Source organism: Monomorium pharaonis, chromosome 2, assembly GCF_013373865.1.
Source record: "Monomorium pharaonis isolate MP-MQ-018 chromosome 2, ASM1337386v2, whole genome shotgun sequence".
Classification (NCBI taxonomy): Eukaryota; Metazoa; Arthropoda; class Insecta; order Hymenoptera; family Formicidae; genus Monomorium; species Monomorium pharaonis.
In genome coordinates this window covers 16,931,910-16,954,897 of record NC_050468.1, presented here as the reverse complement: position 1 = coordinate 16,954,897, position 22,988 = coordinate 16,931,910, and the positions used below count along the sequence as shown (strand labels likewise).

The window sequence follows — 22,988 nt, the reverse complement described above, 5'->3', positions numbered from 1 at the left end:
TAAATTACAACAAAATATATTTAAAAAAAAAACGAAAAATTTTACTAATGTTTTTTTAATAAAATTGTAAAATTAGAAACAACGTTACGAAAACATTTCGCGACATATAAATTATACATTCTAGAACTCATATTAATACAAAAATGATAATATTTAGGATTTATAATATAAGCTTTTGCTAACAGATTATTATTTTTATTATTTTTTTATTTTAAGGTTTTTATTTAATTTCACACAAACACACACACACACACACACACACACACACACACACACACACACACGCACGCACGCACGCACGCACGCACGCACACATGCGCGCGCGCGCGCGCGGAAAGAGTGCAAAAGAAAACGTGTGATCTTTATAAACATGTAGTTTTGGAAAATTACATGTTTTATAAAACTTCTTGTGTTTATAACTTTCTAATAAACAATGAGCAACGGCTAAAATCTTTTACTATACATTACTCAGGATCATGATCTTGACAACATATATATCAAGCTCAAAGTCATTGGGGCTGGGTCCCCTATTCGGCATTTTTATCGAAAATCTATTAATTTATGCGTGCTTTATAAAAATTAATGCGGGGATATAAGGGGAGGGCCAAGCCCTCTCCTTGTACCCCGCCGACGCGTTTATTGAACACTTTATAGTTTCGATAATTAGTTTCTTATCTTTTGTAAAACATTGATTAAAAAAAATAATATTTAAAAGATAAGAAAAATAAATTATAAAATAGAAATTTTCTTGTAAAGAAATGTCAGTTATAAAGTATTTGGTAAACTATTTATGACATTTTAAATCACGTTACTTAAATTATCTTTACTCTCTCGTCTCTACAGAACTGATCAATCATTGCAGGAAAGTCATGCGTAATAAAAGTAGAAGCTCTTTTAAGTATTAAGAAAAGCTTTGGCTATTTTTAAAATCTAATCTAAATATTTTATATTTTCAAACTTAATATACTACTTTTCTAGGGAAAAAAAGTAATTAAATTCTTATTTCATAAAGATTGCCTTTTTTGCAATAGCCAATTTAATTATACTATTATCCACAAAGAAAAGGATGATACACACTTTGTGTCAGTTATTCTTATATACGATATTCTATTTTCTACTTTTGGTTTACTAAAATTATTCGCGACTCTTTATCTTTAGCATTGTGACGCTATAGTGATCTATCCCACGAAACTTAAACGTCTATATTCATAGATGAGTAAAAACTCGGCAGCTTCAGGTTGAGAAAGTGGAAGAATAACTGCCATAGTGACCTGCTGCTATGATAACGGTAATACTCAACAGTAAAAGAAATTACTATTCTCTCGGTTTAAAGGATCTGACAGAAGCTACAGTGGAAACTGCGCTAGCTAACACTTTGCACTTTTACATGAGCTTTGTAGAGTCGCAAAGGATGCATCGATATACAGTTGCCTCGAACGAGGATCAGGTGATTATATAATCAAAAATCCTGTTACATAAGCATATTTAAATAATTTTATTTTAATGATATTTTTTAAATATAATTGAAATAATATAAAAGAATGATTTTAAAATTATGAAAATAAATTAAACGTTTAAAATTATTTAAATGTATCTTATTAAAAGATAATATTATATTCTCCATGCCAATGTGCTATGCCGGAAAATCCTTAATAAATATATTATAATATTGCATACCTAAATAATTTTTTTTAATTAAAAGAGATATTTAATAACCCAAATAGCACCGGTGATCTTTATCAATTAAAAAAATTATCTTCTTAAATCTTTATAAATCAACATTAACATAATTTATTTAAAATAAACTAAAAAATAATTCCCTTTAATATAATTTTTATAAAATATAAAAAAAAACATCAGAAAGTTGAAAGGTCCCAGATTTTATCCCTAAAGTGTCATTTTTTTGCAACAGAATTATTTGCAGTATTTAGGGGAAACAAGGAAACAAATCATTATTATTATTAAATTGATAATCAATTTAATATCATAATATTACTAATCTGAATTATCTTATAATGTGTTTTAAAAATATATTCTAAAAAATATATTCGAGACACAGTTCAGTAAACTTTGAAAAATATAAATCACACAAATAAATATCAGCACAAAGATCCAGCTTTCACCGTATAAAGGCATATTCTATATTAGTTGTGTATTTCACATAAGCAATCTAAATTCTCTTATTTAAAAAGAATTTCTTTTGATCCGAAAAAGAGCTCAGAATTAATATAAAAACAAATTCTCCTTTTTTTTGGAAATCTTAAAAATATTTTTTAGAACAAAAATGTATATAAAACAAAAAAAGAATTTATTTCAAAATTCAAAAATAATTCTTTATATTTTTTGTTATTTGGCAATTAAGGAACGTTACAAAAACTTAATTTTACAACATATTTTATACACCGTTTCTTTTTTAAAGTATTCAAATTTGCAATATTCCAATCGTCAAAGGACGTTTATATTCATATTGTCTTATATCAAACTCTACTTTACGACAATACACTTACGTCGGTCTTGGTAAACATCTCTCTCTGAAATATTTGTTTTATATATTTATGTAGTACCATACACAAGAAAAATATTCTTTGCAAAATTGCATAAATAAAATAAAATGATGTATATTTCACGATTAAAGAGAATGTCGGAGCTGTCTGTCGAAACCTCGCGTATCGCACTTTTACTATTTAATACGACGCATAAACCTTTTTCAAATCCAATATCTCCGCTTTAAACCATTATTTTACAAACACATGAATTTATAGGTTTTTGGTTTCGCAGACCATTCGTTTCTCAGACATCTAGATTTATAGTTGTCTTATTTCGCAGATTCCGTACGTAGCATCTCAGACCTTCGACCTCGAAACCCTTTTTCTCACGTTCAAGCACTCGATTTCAAATATATCTCCTTTATACAGTTTTGTAAGTAAATTTAATTCATTTAAAACTGAGTGCTTATTTAACAGTAAATTTGAATTATCCACGACCTGTTGCAGCATAACGTTCCGCGTAATGGCATTTCGTGTCACTTCGTAACATCAAAAAATGCTTAAGGCTCTTTGATCTTTCGGAATGTTTGACGTGGCTTGAGAAAGAACACGAAGGAATCTCAGAGAACACGAGCGCAAAGATCTTATTTTAGATGCTTTTCCCTCTTTCACTGCGGCAAAACAAGGAAACACTTTCAGAAACCTTAACGGTAGCTGAGTCAAAGAGAGGAAAGTGCCAGGAAAAGTGATTTTCGTCCAACAATACTCTTGGGAAGTAACATATGTGGCGATAATTTGCGAATAATGATTATGAAAGATATTTATTCTGGGGCCAAAAGAAAGGGAAAGAGAGGAATGGAAAGGGTGCTCGACACTCGCGCGGTACTGACAAGCTCGTACCACGGGACTCACACTTGGATATATTCTCTCGACTATGCGTTATGACACAAGACGCACTTTTCAATGTATTATAAATTACGCGCAAGATGCCGGAATACAGAAGACGCGAGATGGTGTTGCTAAGAGACGGCACGGCGCGAGCACAGCAAAACTTTTCGCGAGATCGTCATCCTCGAGACGGAGAAGGGTAGGTTATATTTATGCAAAGCAATGGATATCGAGGAGAGTGAAGGAAGGAGGGAAGAGGAGGCGGAGGAGAATTTTAAGTTAGATATAAACGGACGCGAAAGTTTGTCGTCGCGACACCTTCCTCTCCTCCTCGCCGACGCGACGGAAGTTATACGCTTCCTCGCAGCGAACGTAATTCGCTGGTAAACTCCGCGACAAATATGGATTTAACGAAAAACGAGAAAGATTAATGATCGCGGTAAATGAAGGAGTTAAATTATTGTCCGGGGGAGTGATATAAATTACTTAAAAATTATCTACTTTTGTTAAAAATGTTAGAATCCTTGCTAGGGTTTCACATTTTGGTTTTTCCATTTTTATGCGAGTGACGTAATTTTTTATCTTTTTTTTTAAACAAATATACGAAGAGAACAATTTTACTAGTCGTATTTATTTAGACATAAAATTAAAAATAAATTTTGTAAGATTATCATAATAATTATGTAAAACATTTAAACATAATATACAATGTTGCAATGGTATAAACAATTTTTACCATTCTATAGCAATCAGCAAAATGTCATACATAATTATTTAATAATTTAGCAAAATTATTTTCAAATCTATATCTATATAGCTAAATTTTTATTTCAATAAAACCATTTTTCCCGTATTAAAAAGAAAATGCTAAATAGTTTATTAGTGATCACTAGGTAGTATAGTAGATATTGAAGTTAATTACAATCTTTAGATCTACCTAACTATACTACCTAGTGATCACTAATAAACTATTTAACTCTTTTTTTTTTTTTTTATGTAAAAGTCTATAATTTGTTTTCACTTGTTTTTATTTATTTTTACTTCCGTCAGTAAAATATTTTCTATCGTAAACATATAATTTATCAACAGTAATAAGATTATGAATTGATGAAAATGTCATATTTAAAAATGAGAGCGCCAATATCGATTTATAGCCGTTTTGGTACTAAATAATAATTTTTGTATAAATTTTTACAATCTTCAACTGTGCGCGACCTATTCGTCGGTCTCGAAACACAGTCTTTGTCGAAATATAATATCATAAATTAATTAACGAGTAAATGCTCAAAAACATTAAAAAAATTATAAAAAGACTGTGTTTCACGACCAACGAATACGCAGCGTGCAGTTCACGTGAGCTTGTAAAAATTCAAACAAAAAATATTATTAAAATATTAATACCAAAATTCGCTATAGACTCTCTCATCTTTATGTTTGACATTTAATTATCTTATAATAAATCTACGAGATTATCCTATAAAAACATAATGCATATATAAAGTAATTCTACAATTTCCATTTGTAAAGCACTCTATAAAATGTCTGAATATACAGCGCTTTAAAGGGAACGAAGGGAAAGAAAAGGTCTATTGAGGTACGAAGGATTTTTGATGGAAAGCTGAATTTTATGAAGTACCACGCCTTCCAGTGTACCCACATTGGTAATCGATGGAACGGAAAATGGTTTCATATTACGAAAGCTAATGCTTCTTTAATAATCTGACCAGCCAGTCTCTTTTACATCAAAACTATTTTACAAAGAAAAAAGATTTGAAAAATGAAATCACAATTGAAAATCGTTTTATACGCAACACGTGTAATAACATATCGACGTAACTGGTGCAGCTTTGTTAGCGCACAATGATGAAAGAAGAGAATAAACAAACGAGTCGATCGATTGCACCTCTCATGAATGATTTCGTAGCAAGAAATGAATGTTGATGGAAACACACGGTGAACAGCGTAATTCCACAAGGAAAGTAATTAACACAAATGTAGCAAATGCAAAGAAAAAAGTGCTTGTTTTCCGTTTTTATAAGAGTGCACCCTTAATTGGATACCCGAGGAATATGAGAGCGTCAATAATGATTGGGGATCCGAATATTACGAAAAATCCTTACATTTATCGAATTTAATTGCTTCGCGGTGCAATTATTTGCGGTACATAAATATTAATGCATTTTTTAAATCTAAGTAAGACCAAAACGAGAACAGTTATAACACAGATTTTAGTCGCTCAATAATGTATTTCGTCTTGAATCAGAATAGTAATGTCATAATATTAAATTGATTATCAAATTAATATTGGGATATTCTGGCTTAACTTATTCTGATTCAACTTTTAAGATCTGCAATTTAAAATCGACAGTAATAGATATAATACATAAAAATTTTATATACAAAATATATCATTTTCAAACCTAAGACCTACTATAACTGTTCGTTGACCTTATGATTTTAATTGTGTTATATACTTTATGATCTTATATACCAGATACTATTTATTATTAATGCAGCTTATTTTTGTCGATACTGCTACAGCGTTCATTGTGTTGGAACCTCTCTGCTAGCAATTTTCTCTGCTATGAAAATTTATAATAAACTCTCAAAATAAATACCTTGGAAATTAGCGAAAGAAAATTTATTGAGACTTACCGAGAGCAACGCAAAGCACTTTGTTGCCGCAATATCACAAGAATTTCATAATTTAAATAAAATCTTTAAACACCTTCGTATAACTTTATAATTCTAATACGGTTTTATGTGATTTACTAAAATTATATCATCGCCCGTAAAAATGCTTTTATCGCAAAGCGATTGCATTTCGCGAAAGATTGAACGATTTAGTCGGATTAAACTGAGTTGCTGCGCAAAGTGGTGCACATCGTCGATCAAATTTTGACACTCGCGATCCAATGGGATAAGTAGATCGCGTCGAAGAGTAGCTTTTAATGCTACCTACGTACTACCTACCCCCCATATGCGAGACTCCGCAGCGCGGCACCTGAAAGCTCAAAGCCTTAAATCCAACGTTGCCAACGGCAACGTGCTTGGTCGATCGGTCAAAAGCCTTCTCTTGTCCATTATTTTTCGATTTTGTGTTCCTCGGTTCAAAAGCCTCCGCGACGGATATGAATTCAGACTGTATGTGGCGGACATTATGCGCCCTAGGGCAGAGAATTTTCGACGGCATTCATACATCTCCGCTTTCAGCGTTCTCTGTAAGATGCATATATAACGCATTTAGGCCACACATGCGCCTTAAAACCTCAAGAGTATCAAAATTGATAAGCTTTCACGATACGTGTGTTCCGACGTTTTCTTAATATTAAGTTAAACTAAACTCTCAAGTTGATCTGGATACGCTTCGAGAGTTTCGATAATTACCGTTTTCCTCTTCTTTTTTCAATTTCCACTTTAACAAATTGCATTGAACGTAAAACGGGATTCGAATTATTCGCCCGCGGGACTAATTAAGGGTAGTAGATATTTGCAATGCAAGTATAAGCCAGATTGTATTACGACGATAAAGTGATGCGATAGCGAACGGTGCCTGGCTCTGGAACAACGAACAATTTATATCCCGTTACGCAATAGCTTTTATAGTGCAAAAACCGTTTTTACCGCCGTTGGTGTACATTCCTTACGTAAAAGCTTTCACTATCGCCAGTTGCATCCGAGCAATATCACCCGATTCTCAGAGCAACGTTGCATATACGATAGTCGTAAAAACCTTTTCTGTTATTTCTCCGGAGACTTGAACAATACGTATCGGCAGTTCAGAAAAATTCATACTTTTCTTAATAATAAATTGATATATGATAGACGCACATAAAATGTATATATTGCTACAATAAATGTAATTTATAATAAAAATCTATTAATTTCATTAACAATTTCTTTTTTCAAATTTTATATATATATTATCTTCATCTTTATGTTTAATATTTTCATCGATTCAATTTCAGTTATTGTTTAAAAACATAAACCAGAAAGTGTTTTCTATCGAATAATGTAACAGTTTTGATAGTATTGTTTCACGTTTTTTATAATATTTAATAGATTTTTAAACCCAACGGCACGCAGTTCATATAAGATAGTAATAATAACGATTTCTACCGTTTATGCATTACTGTTATTACACATGAGATTAACATAAGAAATAAGATAATATTAGATAAAATTTTATCAGTTAATAATAAAATTTTAAAATATTAACTAACTCTAATCAATTTCCAATTTGTAATAACTGTGAAAACATATCAAAGCTTTTTTTATTTTGCTTTTTCTCTTTTTATGAATTCATATGTAAATAAACCGCACATTTTATTCAGACAATATTTAGACAAACAAAATACAGTGAAATCCGATGACGAAATAAAACTTTTGTAAAGTGTATTTTATTTGTAATAAAAGTTTATTAAATTTCGACCAATCACCATACCAATATATAGTTTGTAATAGATGCAATGGTCCGACACATTAAAGTTGAATTGATTGAAAAATATTACGAAGAGATTTAATTGGAGTGATGAAACTTTTTCTCACAGCTTGTATTTTTTATATTTTTTATATTTTTTAGAAAAATCATAATTTTCCACTGTTACTGGTGGTTTATACTTTATTCCACTTTGGATCTTTGAAAAGCGACAAGATTCTCGAAAATCTTTTTCGAAAATAATTAACTGTCTGAAAATATCAGAAGATATCCAAAATTTCTACATTGTTCTAATAAAAATATGTTAACACATAAGTAAAGGAAAGTGTCTTATACATACTTAAAATAATTCTTTGCAATCTGATGTCTCAAATTAATCTTGTTTATCAAATGCTTGGAATATATCATAGCAAGATCATTAATGTAATAGTGTATGTCGGCTTCGTCTTTTGTAAGAAGAATACAGTTCCAAGGTGCCCATTCGACATTCTTTTGATATCTAACCATTCTTAAAAGGAAAAGATCGCTAATTTTGCTGATTGCCGATTGACCTTGCCAGATATGATTAACTAAATAATAAATATCTTGCTCTTGCATCATAAATGCCAAAGCAAAAGCGCTGCCTCGACGTTTCTCCTCAGCACGTACGCAATTTAATATAAACATGTAAGGATCGTAATCCACATGTGCAATATTACGTTGACTTAGAGAACTGCAGCCTTAAGAAAACATACAACTAATTTTTAAAAAATTTATGTTTATGTATAGCATATTAAAATTGAAAAGTAAAAATCTTATCAATATAGCAGAAAGTTACTGAATGCGTACCAGTCACTAAATCGTACCTTCTTAATATTTTACAGTTTTACTTAATATAAACAACATTTACGTTTAATATTAACAAAAAATAAAATTAATAAGAAATTAGTAATATAAATAAAAATTTAAATCACATCGTGTTATGTATGAGTGTTAAAGATTATTATTGTTAAATAATAATCTTTAAATACCAATGTTATTTTTGATCAATTTATGTAGCTGATAATAATGTAATTATGAAGATTTATATTAAATTTTTATATTAGATTATATTTATATAAATATGTTATGTTTGTTATATATGTTGTTTTATTATTATAATATACTTTTACTATTATATAATATTTTTATAAACTTTTTATAGTTTACATTATATTTTTATAAAAAAAGATTTATTGTTGCATATTTTATATTTATTGTATCTACACACACACACACACACACACACACACACACACACACACACACACACACACACACACACACACACACACACACACACACACATATTTGCAATTAATATACAGATTAAATTGACTTTCTTATAAAATCTATCAACTTTCCCAAATCTTATTATCATAAATTTTATTACAATAAATAATGCTAATACAAAACTGATAATAAATAAAGTTAATAACTGATATGTCAATTGCAAAATTCAAGCTAGGTTTTTATTTTGTATTCTTATTATTTATTAAATATTATATAAATATTTATAAATATTAATCCGTTGTTACCATACCAGTGCAAATTTGCACCACCTAAAATTTCTTGTTTCGAAAAATTTTTAAAAAACTTCTTTTTTCCTTTTTTTTACTATTAAACAATTTTTTGCATTTTACCATTGCATTTCTCAAGAAATTTTATTACAAAACACAAGTTTCAATTTAAATTTATTTTGCTTAAGCCCAAGTTATTATAAATCAAAATTGAAAAATCCCAAATCGCACTAGTTTGGTAACAACGTATACTGAATAGAGATATGGTAACTACGGGTTAAATATTATTTAATTAAATATTAATTAAATAAATATTTTGTCTTTTTTTAATAATTTACTAAAACAATAAGTATTAATAATTCCTTATATTTTTAATTATTTTAATTTATAAATTCGTAATTCATAAATTTTCAAAGACAATTTAGAAAATCCACAGATATGATTTAAGTAACCGTTGCCTAAACGCCCTAAATCGCATCTTCTGTAGCATGTTGTAAGAGGCTTATAATAAAATTAAATTTTTTAGTAAAATGTTAATTAATTGTAGTAATAGTTATCTAAAACGAACATCAAGCTACAATTTCTAATGTTTATTTGCATATAAATCAATAATCAAATGGGAAATATGATAAAAGTACAACTTAAGTAGTATGCCTTCAGCAACTCTTTCCTACTTTCCCTCTTAATAAAAAATTTTACTTATTTATTTATATAATTATTTAATTATATAATATTAAATTCTTTACTCACTGCTGCAAATTGTCAGCTTTGTCATTCTAGTGTGTGGTAAAAATCTACGTATGGGAAGAAGTCTCAAACAATTCCGGCAAAATTTTGTTTCTGTTTCCAAAGGTTCTCGCAATTCGTTGTCTTTAGAATCCCCAATGACACATTCGCAACCGCAAATACCATACATTCTTACAAAATTCAAGTATGTGTCTATATAATAGAATACATTTATTATTAATTATAAGCAAGCGTAGCTGTTAGCGCTTATAAAATGTTAAATATTTCACATTACACAAAATAATATAAAATAAATTTAACAAACTTTAAATAATTTAAACGTTCCAACTTTTTCTCTCTAATTAAATTTTGTGGTCAATAAAATTTATGAAGACGTTAACATTATGCTTATGTGTCTATATTTATTATTAATAAAATTTAAAAGTATATGTTTCCCCCTATTAGAATAATTAACATAATTTATATAATAATAATATTAATAATAATAATAATAATGTAATAATATGTAATTTGTTATTGTTGTTATTATTATTATATTATAATGTTAAAATAATTATTAATTCTTATCAAAAATAATTTACCAAAATAGTATTAATTTTTTTTTAAGTTTTGTTGTTTCATTACTTAGTTATTAATCTTAATCTTACACACTATCAAATAATTCGGTATTCTACACAAAGAGTATAATATATCTCAGCCTCTTTAAATGTTTATTACTCGTATATTATCAAACATTTTAGCTCAAAAAAATTCTTTAACATTTTTCAAACTTCCAAAAATAATGACCAAAAGTTATTTTGGGACAATTTAAATTTTAAAACAGTGAAAAAAGTTAATGAAACTAAACAAAAACTAAATCTAAAACTAAAACCAAAAACCAGTGGAATTTATTCTACCTCAGGTGTAGAATTAGGATTAATAATAATATTATCAAGTAATATTAACAATCTTACGTGTTATTCTTTCGTTTAAATAATCGAGCGATAAATCCTCAATCTTTTGATTTAACAACGCAATTTCTTGATCTAATAAAGACGATAAATCAAGGGCCTCTATACAATTGTGCGGCTCAATTGACTTTTTCAATGTTGTCAATAATTTCACGCGTTCCTCTGAACTAGCGTCACAATTGTTCAATGCGTTATAAATTTCTTTAAATTCTCGAGCCTTTTGAATTTTTATAGTAACCATTTCCACAAGTTTACCCTTGTATCCATTCCATCGTATTGGCTTGCAATTCAATGTTAAAAATCTGAGTGCTCTTTGTTTTTGATACGATTTCTTGATGGCTTGTTTATGTTTATCGATGTGATTGAGCATCTCCACTGTTTTTTCTAAAATTCTGTAACGCTCGGTACGTTGACATGCCTTAAAAAATCGCGATTTTACATCCTTCAAACGATCTATCCTCCATCTTTCAACCAGATTGTAAAGCATGTCAAAATCCGCTCTCGATTGCGGATATATTTGGCGAAGAATATTCTGTTTATGCCGCAATCTGTAAAAAAGAATAGCAAGTTTATGGCATGAAAACAAAATGTGGAATAAGACTCTTTAAGATCCGTACATCTTCAAAAGTGTAGTACATAAAACATATTTCGCAAAAAAAAAAATTACTTTAATCATATCCTCGAAACTGCAAAGGAGTTTTCTTATATCTTCATTTTCTAAAATATATTCAAAACAATCTTTTACGTTTATTTTTTTAATCAAAATAAAACATTTTTTAACAAAAATTAATTTTTTGTTCAATCGTCAAATAAACACTTGTTTTAATAAAATTTTGTTTGAAAGTTTTGCAACACAATTTAAAAATAGTAAAAAACCAAACATTTATTTTCTTGAAAAGAATTAAAATTGTATTTAAATAAAAGACAATAAAAAAGTATGTATAGAAAGTAAGTACTCAAAACTTCAAAACATTCCATGTAAATTTTATAAGGCTATATAAAAATGTTATAATGTATAAATAAGTATCTCAATTATTAATTTATCAAAATTAAATAGTTACTTTTTTTGTTGTAAACATAAAACAGAAAAGGTGGAATATAAATTGTCATATTTAAAAGCTTTTTTAATTAAAAAATTTTGATTAAGTTTAATAAATATTTCCTTTCTAATATTAAATTTTATATTATTTAAATTTTATATTAGCTAAATTACTTATTTGCTATAGCTTTCTCTTCTTCGTAGCTCTTGCAGTCCTCAAGTATGTTACGATAAGCTTGCGCACATTTCTTGATATATTTTCGCCATTTGTATGCTCGGTAATTTCTCTGAATTACACGTGCATGCCGATCTAAATTAAGCTGCATATCAGCGTAATTCTCATAACACTTTACAGTCATATATTTATCCGCATCGTTAGGTACATAATAGTCGTCCCTAAATTAATAATGTAAAATGTTTAGTTTACTTAAACGATAACTATATATTATCTTAGACTAGAGAAAAGTCACACACTAATATCGACCTAATTTTAAAGGCGACACTCCCTTATTAAAAGTGCACTATTTTCTTTTATAAATTGTATAGTTTAAATTATAGTATAGTTTAACTATAGTATAATTTAAACGCAACGTATATTATTGCTTAACTATATTATTAAAAATATTACATTATTTTACATGCTTGTAACATACTAAAACTGTTTTATTTATATTAATTTCTTTCTGTTTTTCTGAAAATGCATTTTGAATATAAAATCGAAATAAAACATAAACCGGTATTACCTACACTGAAAAAGTTATTAATTTGACTAAATTTTTCAATTATAATATAATATCGGGGATCTTCCTTTATTTTATTTTATTTTCTTATAAATATTACAAATGTTTTTTCAAAAATTTAAAATGTAATTTCTTAATTTTAAAATATTATAAATTCAATATATAATCAAATTCTCGTTTCAATCTTATTTAATCTTATTTACCTTTTTTTGTAAAAACATAAAACTTTTTAAATTTATTTTTATTTTAGGATTATTATATAGTTCAACGATAAATTAGTAATGCTATTAAATTAATGTAAAATTTTACATTAAAAAATAAAAAATTGTGACATAATTATAAGTTATGTAAAAATAGAATTTCATTTTTGTGCTAATAAAAACTCTTCGTTTCGATGAAAGTATTAAAATTTTCAATATTTTCTCTCCATTGTTCAATAGCTGACACAATAATTTAACATGTGCAACTAATTACATATCGTTATAAATATTATAACAGTAAAAGAGAAAATAATTTTATCAATATTTAATATATCTATATAATTATGCAATTAGACGCTTTGGAGAGACTGAAGATCATATAAATTTATTTAAATATTTAGTACCGCCACATTTGCGTCGCGCAATGACGTAGTGATTGTGTTGCTTCGTCTTTCGTTTGCATGCATTGCACTGATCTACTATATGTGTTCTTCCATGGTACTAGTTTTGACAAAGGCCCAGTCTGGGAAGTTGCATTTACATATTTTACTCCAGTAATTTTATGTCGCCATCCACCTAAGTAAGGTTTGAGAATCCTTTGTCTTTCTATTCTAACCGACATTATCTCAAAAGTGGTTATATTATTGTTACTAAATCGTTTATTCCTTTATTTATATCGATAGCAAATTTTACAAATATACTTGACGTCATAAATATTCTTACTCTTTAGAGATCGATTCTGTATTTTTGAAGAAGTGAAAATAAGAAAAGTGAACAACAGTGATTGGTAGTGTATATCGTTAATCCTAAAAGTATACACCAATCAATGGAGACAGTGCTACTCACTTTTCACATTTTCACTTTCTTCAGAAATACAGAATCTACCTCTGATAAACTGCTTTTACAATTCTAAACACGTATATTTACTAAATGTTAAAATATTGTCCCTTTCATTAATCTTCTTAATTCTTTATATATATATATATATATATAATAATTATTTATTTATTTATTATATATGTAAGTATATATATGTATAGAAATGAATAATTATACAAGGTGTCCTAAAACAGGTGGGTCAACGCTCGTAAAAAGGTAGAAGGGATCGAGATGAACAAAAAATCTTCTACTATTTTGCGATATTTGCAAAAATTATTGAGTCATTAAAATGTTACAACTCATACTAATAAGAGCGCGCAGAGAGGCAGGCTCGGACCGCCTAAGTTGTAGCACAGCTTAGACCTAAGCAAGATTTTTTTGTTCATCTCGATCCCTTCTACATTTTTACGAGCGTTGACCCACGTTTTAGGACACCCTCTGTATATTTTCTTTCTACGATTCTATATTACTCCTATTTTTAAAAGCATTTCAAACTTTATTAAATTATACCATGTCAGCAAAAAAAGTAAATTGATATTTTATGTCATGTGTACACACACAACACACCTATTTACACACGCACACGCGCGCGCGCGCACGGTTACTCGTAAAAAAACAGCAATACAAGAAAATTTCGAATTTAATTTTAAATAAAATAAAATATTTAAAATAAAAGATTTCAAGATATTAAATGATACACTCTTATAATGAAGAGTAAGAGATATCTTGGGATTTTTATCATTTTCTATATTGCAGAACGTATTTACAACATCAATTTGTATTTCTTAAGATTAATACATTCATTCATAATATTTGTCATAGTTTTTTTTACTTTAATATAATTTTATATAAAACAGAAAAACTTTACAAACATTACTTCCTTCTAGGAACAAAGTTACATAAAAATAGTAATAAATAATTTAAGATTTACAATCGATTTCTTTTGTTTATAATTATGTTCAAATGGAAGAAAATGCATAGAACAAAAAATCACTTAAAAATGCCTAAAATAAAAAGGTCGAATTAAAAATATTTTTTCATGTTTTAATGAAACGAAAATAAATAGCATGTTCTTCACATAGTGAAAAAAAAATAGATACATGATTTAAGTTATTTTAATTAGAGGAAAATGTCGATGACAAGAAAAGTCGAAGACTGGTGGATCTTTTGAATCTTTTTTGTGTCCGTCAGCTAATAACTTCAACACTACAAAATTTGTCTTTGCTATTTTTAATAAATTGTTGATCTGTAAAACAAAGAAAACAGGTAATAGTAAGATAATTCATCATATTAAGATAATATTCTAAAACTTCTATATATGCAATTATAAATTTATATACACTTACTTCATTTTCTATTAAACTGTTTGATGGGTAAAGTAATAACGCACGTTCCAACATATTTCTAGCTTGATGAAAATGTCGACAACCAGCAACATATTGCATTTCACTAGTAACTTTTTCCTACAAGAATAAAAATTACATGAGTTGCACTACTAAAGTAATGCCGTAAGTTAAAGACAAGTATTTTTTTTTCACTTTAATTTATTGCACTAATTCACTAATGCAACTCAGTATAGTTATAAAAAACAAAACGATAAATTACATTTCTTATATTAAACTTACATTTCTTTTATGCATTTGAGCATTTGTCATGTCCAAAAATTCTTGATAATGAACGGGCGGTGGCGTTAACAAAGACGAAAATGGCAATAATCGATGTTCATACCTCACTCGTTCAGAATCAAACTGTATCTCTGGAAGCGGAATTTTTTCATCCATGCGAAAACCAACTAAAGCCTAAAAATTGTAAATTTTTTTATTATGCACCAAAATTAAACATTCTTGATCTGTAAATTATTTTTAAAAACTATAAATTTAAAAAATATTTAATTTACTTTATAATATCCACCGCATATGTTTTGTAAAGCTTGGTACATTAATATTTCCAAATTATACGGTCTTGGTGTCGATTTCTTCTTTTTATTTTTCGAGCTCTTTTTGCTTCTACCCTTATGAGTGTCATTGTGCACATCCTGCTCCATTAAGAACGTATCAGCTCGTGTAATCGCTGATACGAGCCAGCCGTACAGAAATTCATACAAATACCAAAAGATGTAATGATATTCGTGTACCGAATATAACTCAAGTTCGAAACCACTTAGTAGATACATGACCATCACGCGCAATGTGTGATATAAAATCCAGGTACCAAAGCAGGCCAAGTGAGGTCTTGGCGTATCACTTTTTAAAGAAAGAGTGTGCAAATAGCCATCAACTCTTTCTGCCTAAAATAAAATATGTATTTCAATATTTTTATACTTTTACTATTACATTAAAAATATTTCTTTATTTAAAATAAAATTACTAATGCTTCCTATAATATCACGAAAATTTTTAGATAAAATCAACAAGATATTACATACAGAGATATGTATAATAAATGTTACAACAAAAAATGTAGAAAGTAACTAAGAAAATTCTACAAAGAACACTTACTTCATCTTGCAATGTCGCAAAATCTTCCAACAAATGCGCCAATTTATCTCTTTGTCTTGCTCTATTATGTCCACTAAGCTGCAACAAGTTTCCGAATAAGCTGACACAATGCGACAGAAAGCTGTCAACGTATTCCTTAGCCTGGTGATTCTGAAGCAACGTACTTTTTGGCAGCAACACAGGTGGCGCAATGAAATTTCGCGCCGCATCTCTCAACACATCGGCAAAATTATGCACACCAAATACACGATTAGTGGTAGGCAAATAAACAATTTGTAACATAGACCTGGACAATATGCATGGACTCTGACGCGAAAATTCCAAGAAAAAGTCCTAAAAAAGAAATTTTATATAAGCCTAAAGTTAACAAAGAAATAATTCATCACTAATTACCAAGGCCACATGAAATCCTATATGATTTGTAATTTTGGTAACTATCTTGAATCTGTTTATCAGTTCGAGTAAATATTCTAAGGCATCTATTCTTGGTTTAATTTTCGTGTATCGAGGAAACGTTGGTGGCAACAATCTTTGATTTACCATCGGATCAAATCCCATAATATTTGGATGATTAGCTGTAATTGAAAATAACAAATCACGACTTTCTTACATAAATAACATTATCTTTTATGTACAAAAAACATTATGTGAATACCAATTCTTTATTTTTAAAAATAATTTCAAATTTGACACTTTATAATAAAGGGGAAATATACAATATTGTTTAAATACTTACAAACTTCATCAGCCTTTTCTCCACGAGCTACTGTTGAAATCATAATATTAAGCATGTCGGAACAATTCGACAACAATCTTTGACAATCACTTAAATATGGTTGCAACTGTTGTTTTCGACCCATCAATGTTAACACTTGATAAAACATTTTGGTAAATCGAATTCTTGCATAAAGTGCTATTCCATCATTATACTACAAATAATTATTAATAATAAGTTAGTTAAGATAAATAATAAAATATAAAGATATAAAATATAATATAAACAAAATATTATATATAGAACACAAAAATAATTTAAAAATAAAATTAAAAAATAACAATTACAATATCTAAAATGTAATCTAAACAAAAAAAAAATAAAATTACAAAGAAATTTACCTCTTTCTCAGATTCAACATCAACGAGTTTTATCCGACTTTTCCGATGAAGTTCCTCTTCAACTTCCCGCAACATTGATATCGTTTTTTGTTCTGTAATATCTTGCTGTAATCTGTAGCCATAAGTAACACTTTGAAAATCCTCCTCCTCAAATACCAAAGCTTTATTAATGCAGTACTTGATTATCTCTATTATCTTATACACTGCATAACAGAAGGTCTTCAAAGGCTTATCTAGTATTTGTGCAGGCTGATGCAAATACAAGTTCGTGAAAACGGTTTGCGCAAGACTATGGCCTTCCAGCCAAGATACTATACACGCGTACGTAGAATCTATTATCCCTATAATTTCGGCTGGTGTAAAGTTGTCTAATTTGATTGCGCCTGAATCGACCGCTTGGGTAAAGGTGCAAGGCTTATTGTTCCCTCGATTGCATAGCATACCAGCATCCATTTTTGGATCCATCATCTCGATGGCAGACATGGCCTCAAATAACCCAAACAACTCATCATGTAACAATTCTCCGAGTTCCAATTCTAAATATAGAATACAGAAAAATATACTAGTGTAGATGTATTTTTAAAATATATATATATATATATATATATATTTAAAGAATTTTTTACTACAGCCTTGAAATATATTTATTTTATTAAAATATATATAATTTTTTAATACAAATTTCTGACACAAGAATATAGGTGGATATGTATGCCATATTTTGTAGGTAAAAAAATAATAAAAAATTAAAAGAAATAATTTTGTAAAAGAGACACAAAATTTAAATTAAATTTAAAAGTACTTCCTGAGTATCAATTAAATCCATGATTTTCAAACATAAGAAATAAATTTATTAAAAATTCCAAATTATTCCAATTTTCTCTGTAACAAACACTCTGTTATTTCAAAATACATATAATTTTTACAGATTAAAATGAATTATATATTAATACATATTAAAAATTACAATAATTTTATAATATCTCTAATAGCTTTATTATTTCTTAAGGAATCGCAACTGTTTACGCAGTACTGATATACATATGATATATATTCAATAATATATCTACTATATATATTGCAGTGTATATTACTATTACATTGCAACTTATATACAAGATATCTCAAAGTCTGATCCAACTATCTAGATCTTGGCTTTAAATATGGAAAAATATTTTAAGTTATAGAATATTAAGGACAAACAATAAAAATTTAAGTTTAAACCACTACATAATGTAAACTACTACATTTTTTTTCATATTTAAAGTTATTTCCAAAATCAAGGAAGTTGAATCAAACTTTAGAGATATACATTCCTTATAAATTTTACATGTAAAATGTATTTTCTTTTTTTTTTCTTATATCAATATTATATTAATGTCAATATATTAAACAGATTTTAATAACATTAACTCTCAGAAAATATAAACAAAGAAGAAATTAACAATTTTATAATATTTATATTTTACAAACTTTATATAGTCTTTAGAATTCATTAAAACCAAGAAAAGTATAAGACATGCAAATATTATAAGATATTTACAAAAAATATATTTAAAGAGAAAATTAAAAAACAAAATAATTTAGATTAATAATTAAAATTAATGATAAAACATTGAGAATAAGGTAAGAGATACTTCAATCAACAATGTAATTTATAAAAAACTTAGACTGTACCAAATACAAATATACATATTGTTCTTTATAATAACAAAAAATTACCATTTTTAGTTACTTAAAAAAGAATTCTGATAAAAATTTAATACATAAAATAAAAAATTAATCATTTTTATTCCTCTATATATACTAGCGTTCCTTCAAAATCAGTAAGCCAAATTATTATATCAAAATTACATTTAAAACTATTATAAAATTTTAATGATTTAAAACATCCAAACTGAAAAACTTTGTTTTTTTTAGTTATATCACTATTGTAGCAAATATATTACAGTGAGCAATATGTATTCAATAGAAATAAATTTCCTTTTAAACAATATTTTTCATTAACTATATTCCCTATCTTTGGACATGGAATTTAGGAAATTAAAGATTGTACCATTAAGGTTATGAAATTTTCAAATAGGAAGGAAACAGGAGAGAAGATACGATAAGAATTTCCCAAAAGCATTATGGCTAATAGCATGCTAAATATCTTTATACAAAAAAATTGGATATAGAAACAAAGACAAACAAGAGTAAAGATTAATTTAATAGCAAGGTAAAATGAAAACTTAAATATCAAATTTACAGTTCATAAATCATTAAATATAAATCTGATAAAACATATAAATTCAAAGAAATCAACTAACATCTGTTCCTTCTTCATAGTTAATCTACATACACATTTTTACATCCGCTTACTTCTGTTTCCTTTTTCTCTATCTTATTTCGAACCTGAAAAGCATAAAGTGGTACAACCGAAAGACAAACAGATCCAATATCCGTAGCACAAGATCGTACCAAAATTTGTAGAAGGGAGAGAGCAGGAGACAGAGGGAAAACATTCTAACATTCAGTTCAGAAGAAATTAACAATCGATTTTGCAGTCAAGTACCTGTGATTGCCTCGAAGAATTCTTGAGTGATGTCCACCCAGTTGTGCGCGACCTGATCGAATCTACAAAACAAAAACAGGACAACACAGTTAAAAAATACCGCGTTACGGTATGCAAGCGGATGGCGGGACTAGGTTAAATCGACATCGAGTACCGCGACGATGGCACAACGGGTCACTGCGTCCATCGTTCGCTGGTGACTCGCGAACATAGCTTGCCACCGCGATTCATTCTCGTCGAAACTTACGATAGATCTTTATCCTCATTCATATCAATAGAATTCTGATCCTCCACCATAGTCGCCATTATTGTGGACGATTGGACTGTCACTTCATTACAGGGACGCCACTCCTGGCCTCTGGCGTCGAAAGTTCCTGTGAAGCGCTGCACACAGCAAAACAGTATTGCAAACTTTGTAGTGCCAAAAACTATCGGGGTTTCCGCAGATTATAAATCTCTGGTGCTATCCTCTCATAATAAAATGAATGTGGCTACCAGAGTGATTACGTAGTCCATCAAAAAAAGGTTCTTTTCTGCATCCACGAAAAATCTTTGACTATAGAAATTCTATAGTCAAAGCGAGAAAAATGGGACGTGGTGTGGCGGTGGCGCTGCGAATCAGCATGATTTTTTTGGAATCACTAGATGGTCAGTGTGGCCGCAATGAAAGAGAGAGTCACTTTAAAGACCCTAAAAGATAGAGACTGACCAACTGTGATTGATCTAGTTTCCATCAAACGTTTTAATTCGTGTAAATAACGGTCGCGTTGCTTTCCGTCCTTGAAACACGCGCGAAACGTGCTCGGGAGTCGTTCGTCTACATTCGTCATAAATCCGAGATCCACGTTCAACGGGTCACGACAAGAGGGGAGGGGAGAGGTAGGAGGGTGTAAAAACGCGGAGTGGAGTCAGTGGAGACGGTGAATCTGGGGGAATCTGGCAGTAGTGCGCGATACGTTGTCGTTCTAATTGGGTTTGTGCGTCGTTTCGCGGTGGTTGAAAAACAGTTGTACGTCGCGTGGTGCGGTGTGTGTATGTGTGTCGAGTGCATCTCGTTGATATCGAAAGAGAAGAGAAAGACAGAGAGTGCGATCCGTCGTGTCGTAAATCGTCCGCGATCGTCGCGAGGGCTAAGAATCCGGTTCGAAGCCGGTGTTACGTGGTAACTTCAGAATACGGACCTTATTACGCGACTCGTCTGACTTTGCCTCGACTCGTCTGGCTTTGCCCCGTTTCTTCTCTCGTTTTGTTTCGTCCCGTCGTTTTGGTTCGTCCGTCGCTTCGTTTCCCTCGAAAAAGCCTGAAGTGCATGCTACCATAGATTGACAGCGGATCTGCACGCCTCGCGGACACACGGCGGAGGATGTTGGATCGCGACACGGCGATACATCTCGTCGCCGGAGGGTGGGTATTATTTTCGACTAGCGCGCGCGTGCGTCTCGGGGGCCCGGCTCGGCCCGGCTCTGCGTCTCTGCGTCTCTGCGTCTCTGCGTCACGACAGCCTTGGCATATCTTCACAGGTTCGATCTCCTGTGCCTTTGCGGTACGTTCGATTTACGCGATCCCGATTAACAGCCTTTTCGACTCCGCAAGTCTTAATCGGGACATTCGAACTCGGTGACCGCTCGTCCCGAAAGGTCATTTTTTAATCGAGGAGCGCATTTCATCTTACATCTTGAAAAAAGTGTCGAGAATTTTATTTTGTTTTCTTACCGATTTTCAAGTCAATTTTCTTATCTAACTTTATCGATTTTTCTTTAAGAATAACCGGATTGATAACCGGTTATTGCTGATTAAAGATAAAAGGTTATTTTAGTGCTGTCTAAGTAAGACATGGTATAGTCACTGAAATATTTGAGGCGCTGAAAATACGAGTAGACCAAGTATAGTTCCGAAGAATTTGGACCAAGTACACATACAAGATTTACATCTTCAAATTCTTCGTATAACTTTAACTCTCATTTACCGGAAACTTAAATTGTGTGACTTAGTTTGCTTGTATTTTCAGTGCTTCATTTATCGTTTTGTATTAGAATTATGTCAGTTATGAAAAGGACACAACTCCATTATTGTTGTCTTAGTCCTAAGATTTCTTTACTTTCATACGTATCATATTAAAAATACCATTTTAATAATTATTAGAGATTAGACCAAATTAAAGAAAACAAAAAATTGATAGATATTTTTTAACTTGAGTATATAAAAATTCTATACATGTAAAAAAGATTAAGAAAATTATTGCCAAATTGTAAAAAAAAGAGAATTTTCTGATTTAATAGTACTTATTCGTATTCTTATACATCAAATAATATGATTTTTTGATAGTAAAATATAGTAAAAACAAAAGAAAAACAAGTTTAATAATTTCTCAATAATTGATTTGTTATTTTTTTAACAATTATATCACATTATTTAGAGTGTGGATATTTAAATATGTTTATAATCTATTAAATATGTTTATAATAATTTAAAATTTAATAAGCGACGTAAACAATTTTTATTAAAAGATTTTCTTTCATATTTTTGTAAAAAGGAAACAAACTTTATAAAATCATAACAAACTGGAACATCCATGAGAATTGATTTTATTAATTATAATTGTTAAACGTTAATTTTCAGTTTTTAATCCATTTAGAACGTGTTTGCATTTAAATAAATATTTTGAATTAAAATTGAGAAGACACGATATGGAGAAGCAAAGGAGGGTCGAAGATAATTTCTCTCTAGTCTACATCACGTAGTCTAATAATACAAGTGTAATACAAGCAGGCATTTCCATAATATAAGCGTGGAGATAAATCAGTTTTATCGCGAGGGCACGTAGTTTATAAACGAATTACTGAGTTGATAAAATCAACTCGTCTCATCACTCAAAGCATTATAAAAGTACACGGTTCAATTATTTTTTTTACATT

At 29.3% G+C, this 22,988-nt stretch overlaps 3 protein-coding genes across 9 annotated transcripts in view; 1 reads left to right on the top strand and 2 right to left on the bottom strand.

Moving 5' to 3' along the window:
* Positions 1-4,353: 4,353 nt before the first annotated feature.
* Positions 4,354-14,496, bottom strand: LOC105834231 (IQ and ubiquitin-like domain-containing protein). Of its 5 annotated transcripts, none has more exons than XR_004962117.1 (7): positions 13,431-14,496; positions 12,261-12,482; positions 11,051-11,595; positions 10,101-10,289; positions 8,153-8,531; positions 5,806-8,063; positions 4,354-5,722 (listed from the first exon to the last, which is right to left on the bottom strand). XR_004962117.1 is itself a non-coding variant. In XM_012676554.3 (6 exons), exons 1-6 carry the CDS (start codon positions 13,646-13,648, stop codon positions 7,919-7,921), a joined length of 1,698 nt encoding a protein of 565 aa, XP_012532008.2. In that variant the 5' UTR covers positions 13,649-14,496; the 3' UTR covers positions 4,354-7,918. The 5 variants fall into 5 exon arrangements, 1 of the variants encoding a protein (XP_012532008.2); XR_004962115.1 differs by having other exon boundaries at positions 4,354-5,956; positions 6,030-8,063; XR_004962118.1 differs by having other exon boundaries at positions 4,354-5,953; positions 6,030-8,063.
* A 141-nt stretch (positions 14,497-14,637) lies between these two features.
* Positions 14,638-21,422, bottom strand: LOC105834233 (N-alpha-acetyltransferase 35, NatC auxiliary subunit). 2 transcript variants are annotated; one of them, XM_012676556.3, is made up of 11 exons: positions 21,255-21,422; positions 20,321-20,457; positions 20,074-20,135; positions 17,520-18,055; positions 17,140-17,332; positions 16,797-16,978; positions 16,404-16,736; positions 15,803-16,192; positions 15,531-15,704; positions 15,252-15,368; positions 14,638-15,151 (listed from the first exon to the last, which is right to left on the bottom strand). In XM_012676556.3, exons 1-11 carry the CDS (start codon positions 21,390-21,392, stop codon positions 15,011-15,013), a joined length of 2,403 nt encoding a protein of 800 aa, XP_012532010.2. In that variant the 5' UTR covers positions 21,393-21,422; the 3' UTR covers positions 14,638-15,010. The 2 variants fall into 2 exon arrangements, with proteins under 2 accessions (XP_012532010.2, XP_012532011.1); XM_012676557.3 differs by lacking the exons at positions 20,074-20,135; positions 20,321-20,457; positions 21,255-21,422 and adding an exon at positions 19,829-20,067.
* LOC105834234 (mitochondrial carrier protein Rim2) overlaps positions 21,344-22,988 on the top strand; it is a 28,022-nt gene continuing 26,377 nt past the window's right edge. For both annotated transcript variants that reach the window (XR_001138871.3, XM_012676559.2), the window contains exon 1: positions 21,344-21,477. Coding sequence is in view for 1 of the 2 variants with exons in the window: in XM_012676559.2 (XP_012532013.1) it covers positions 21,437-21,477 (41 nt within the window). In the remaining variant the exon portion in view is untranslated. The remainder of the gene's footprint in view (positions 21,478-22,988) is intronic.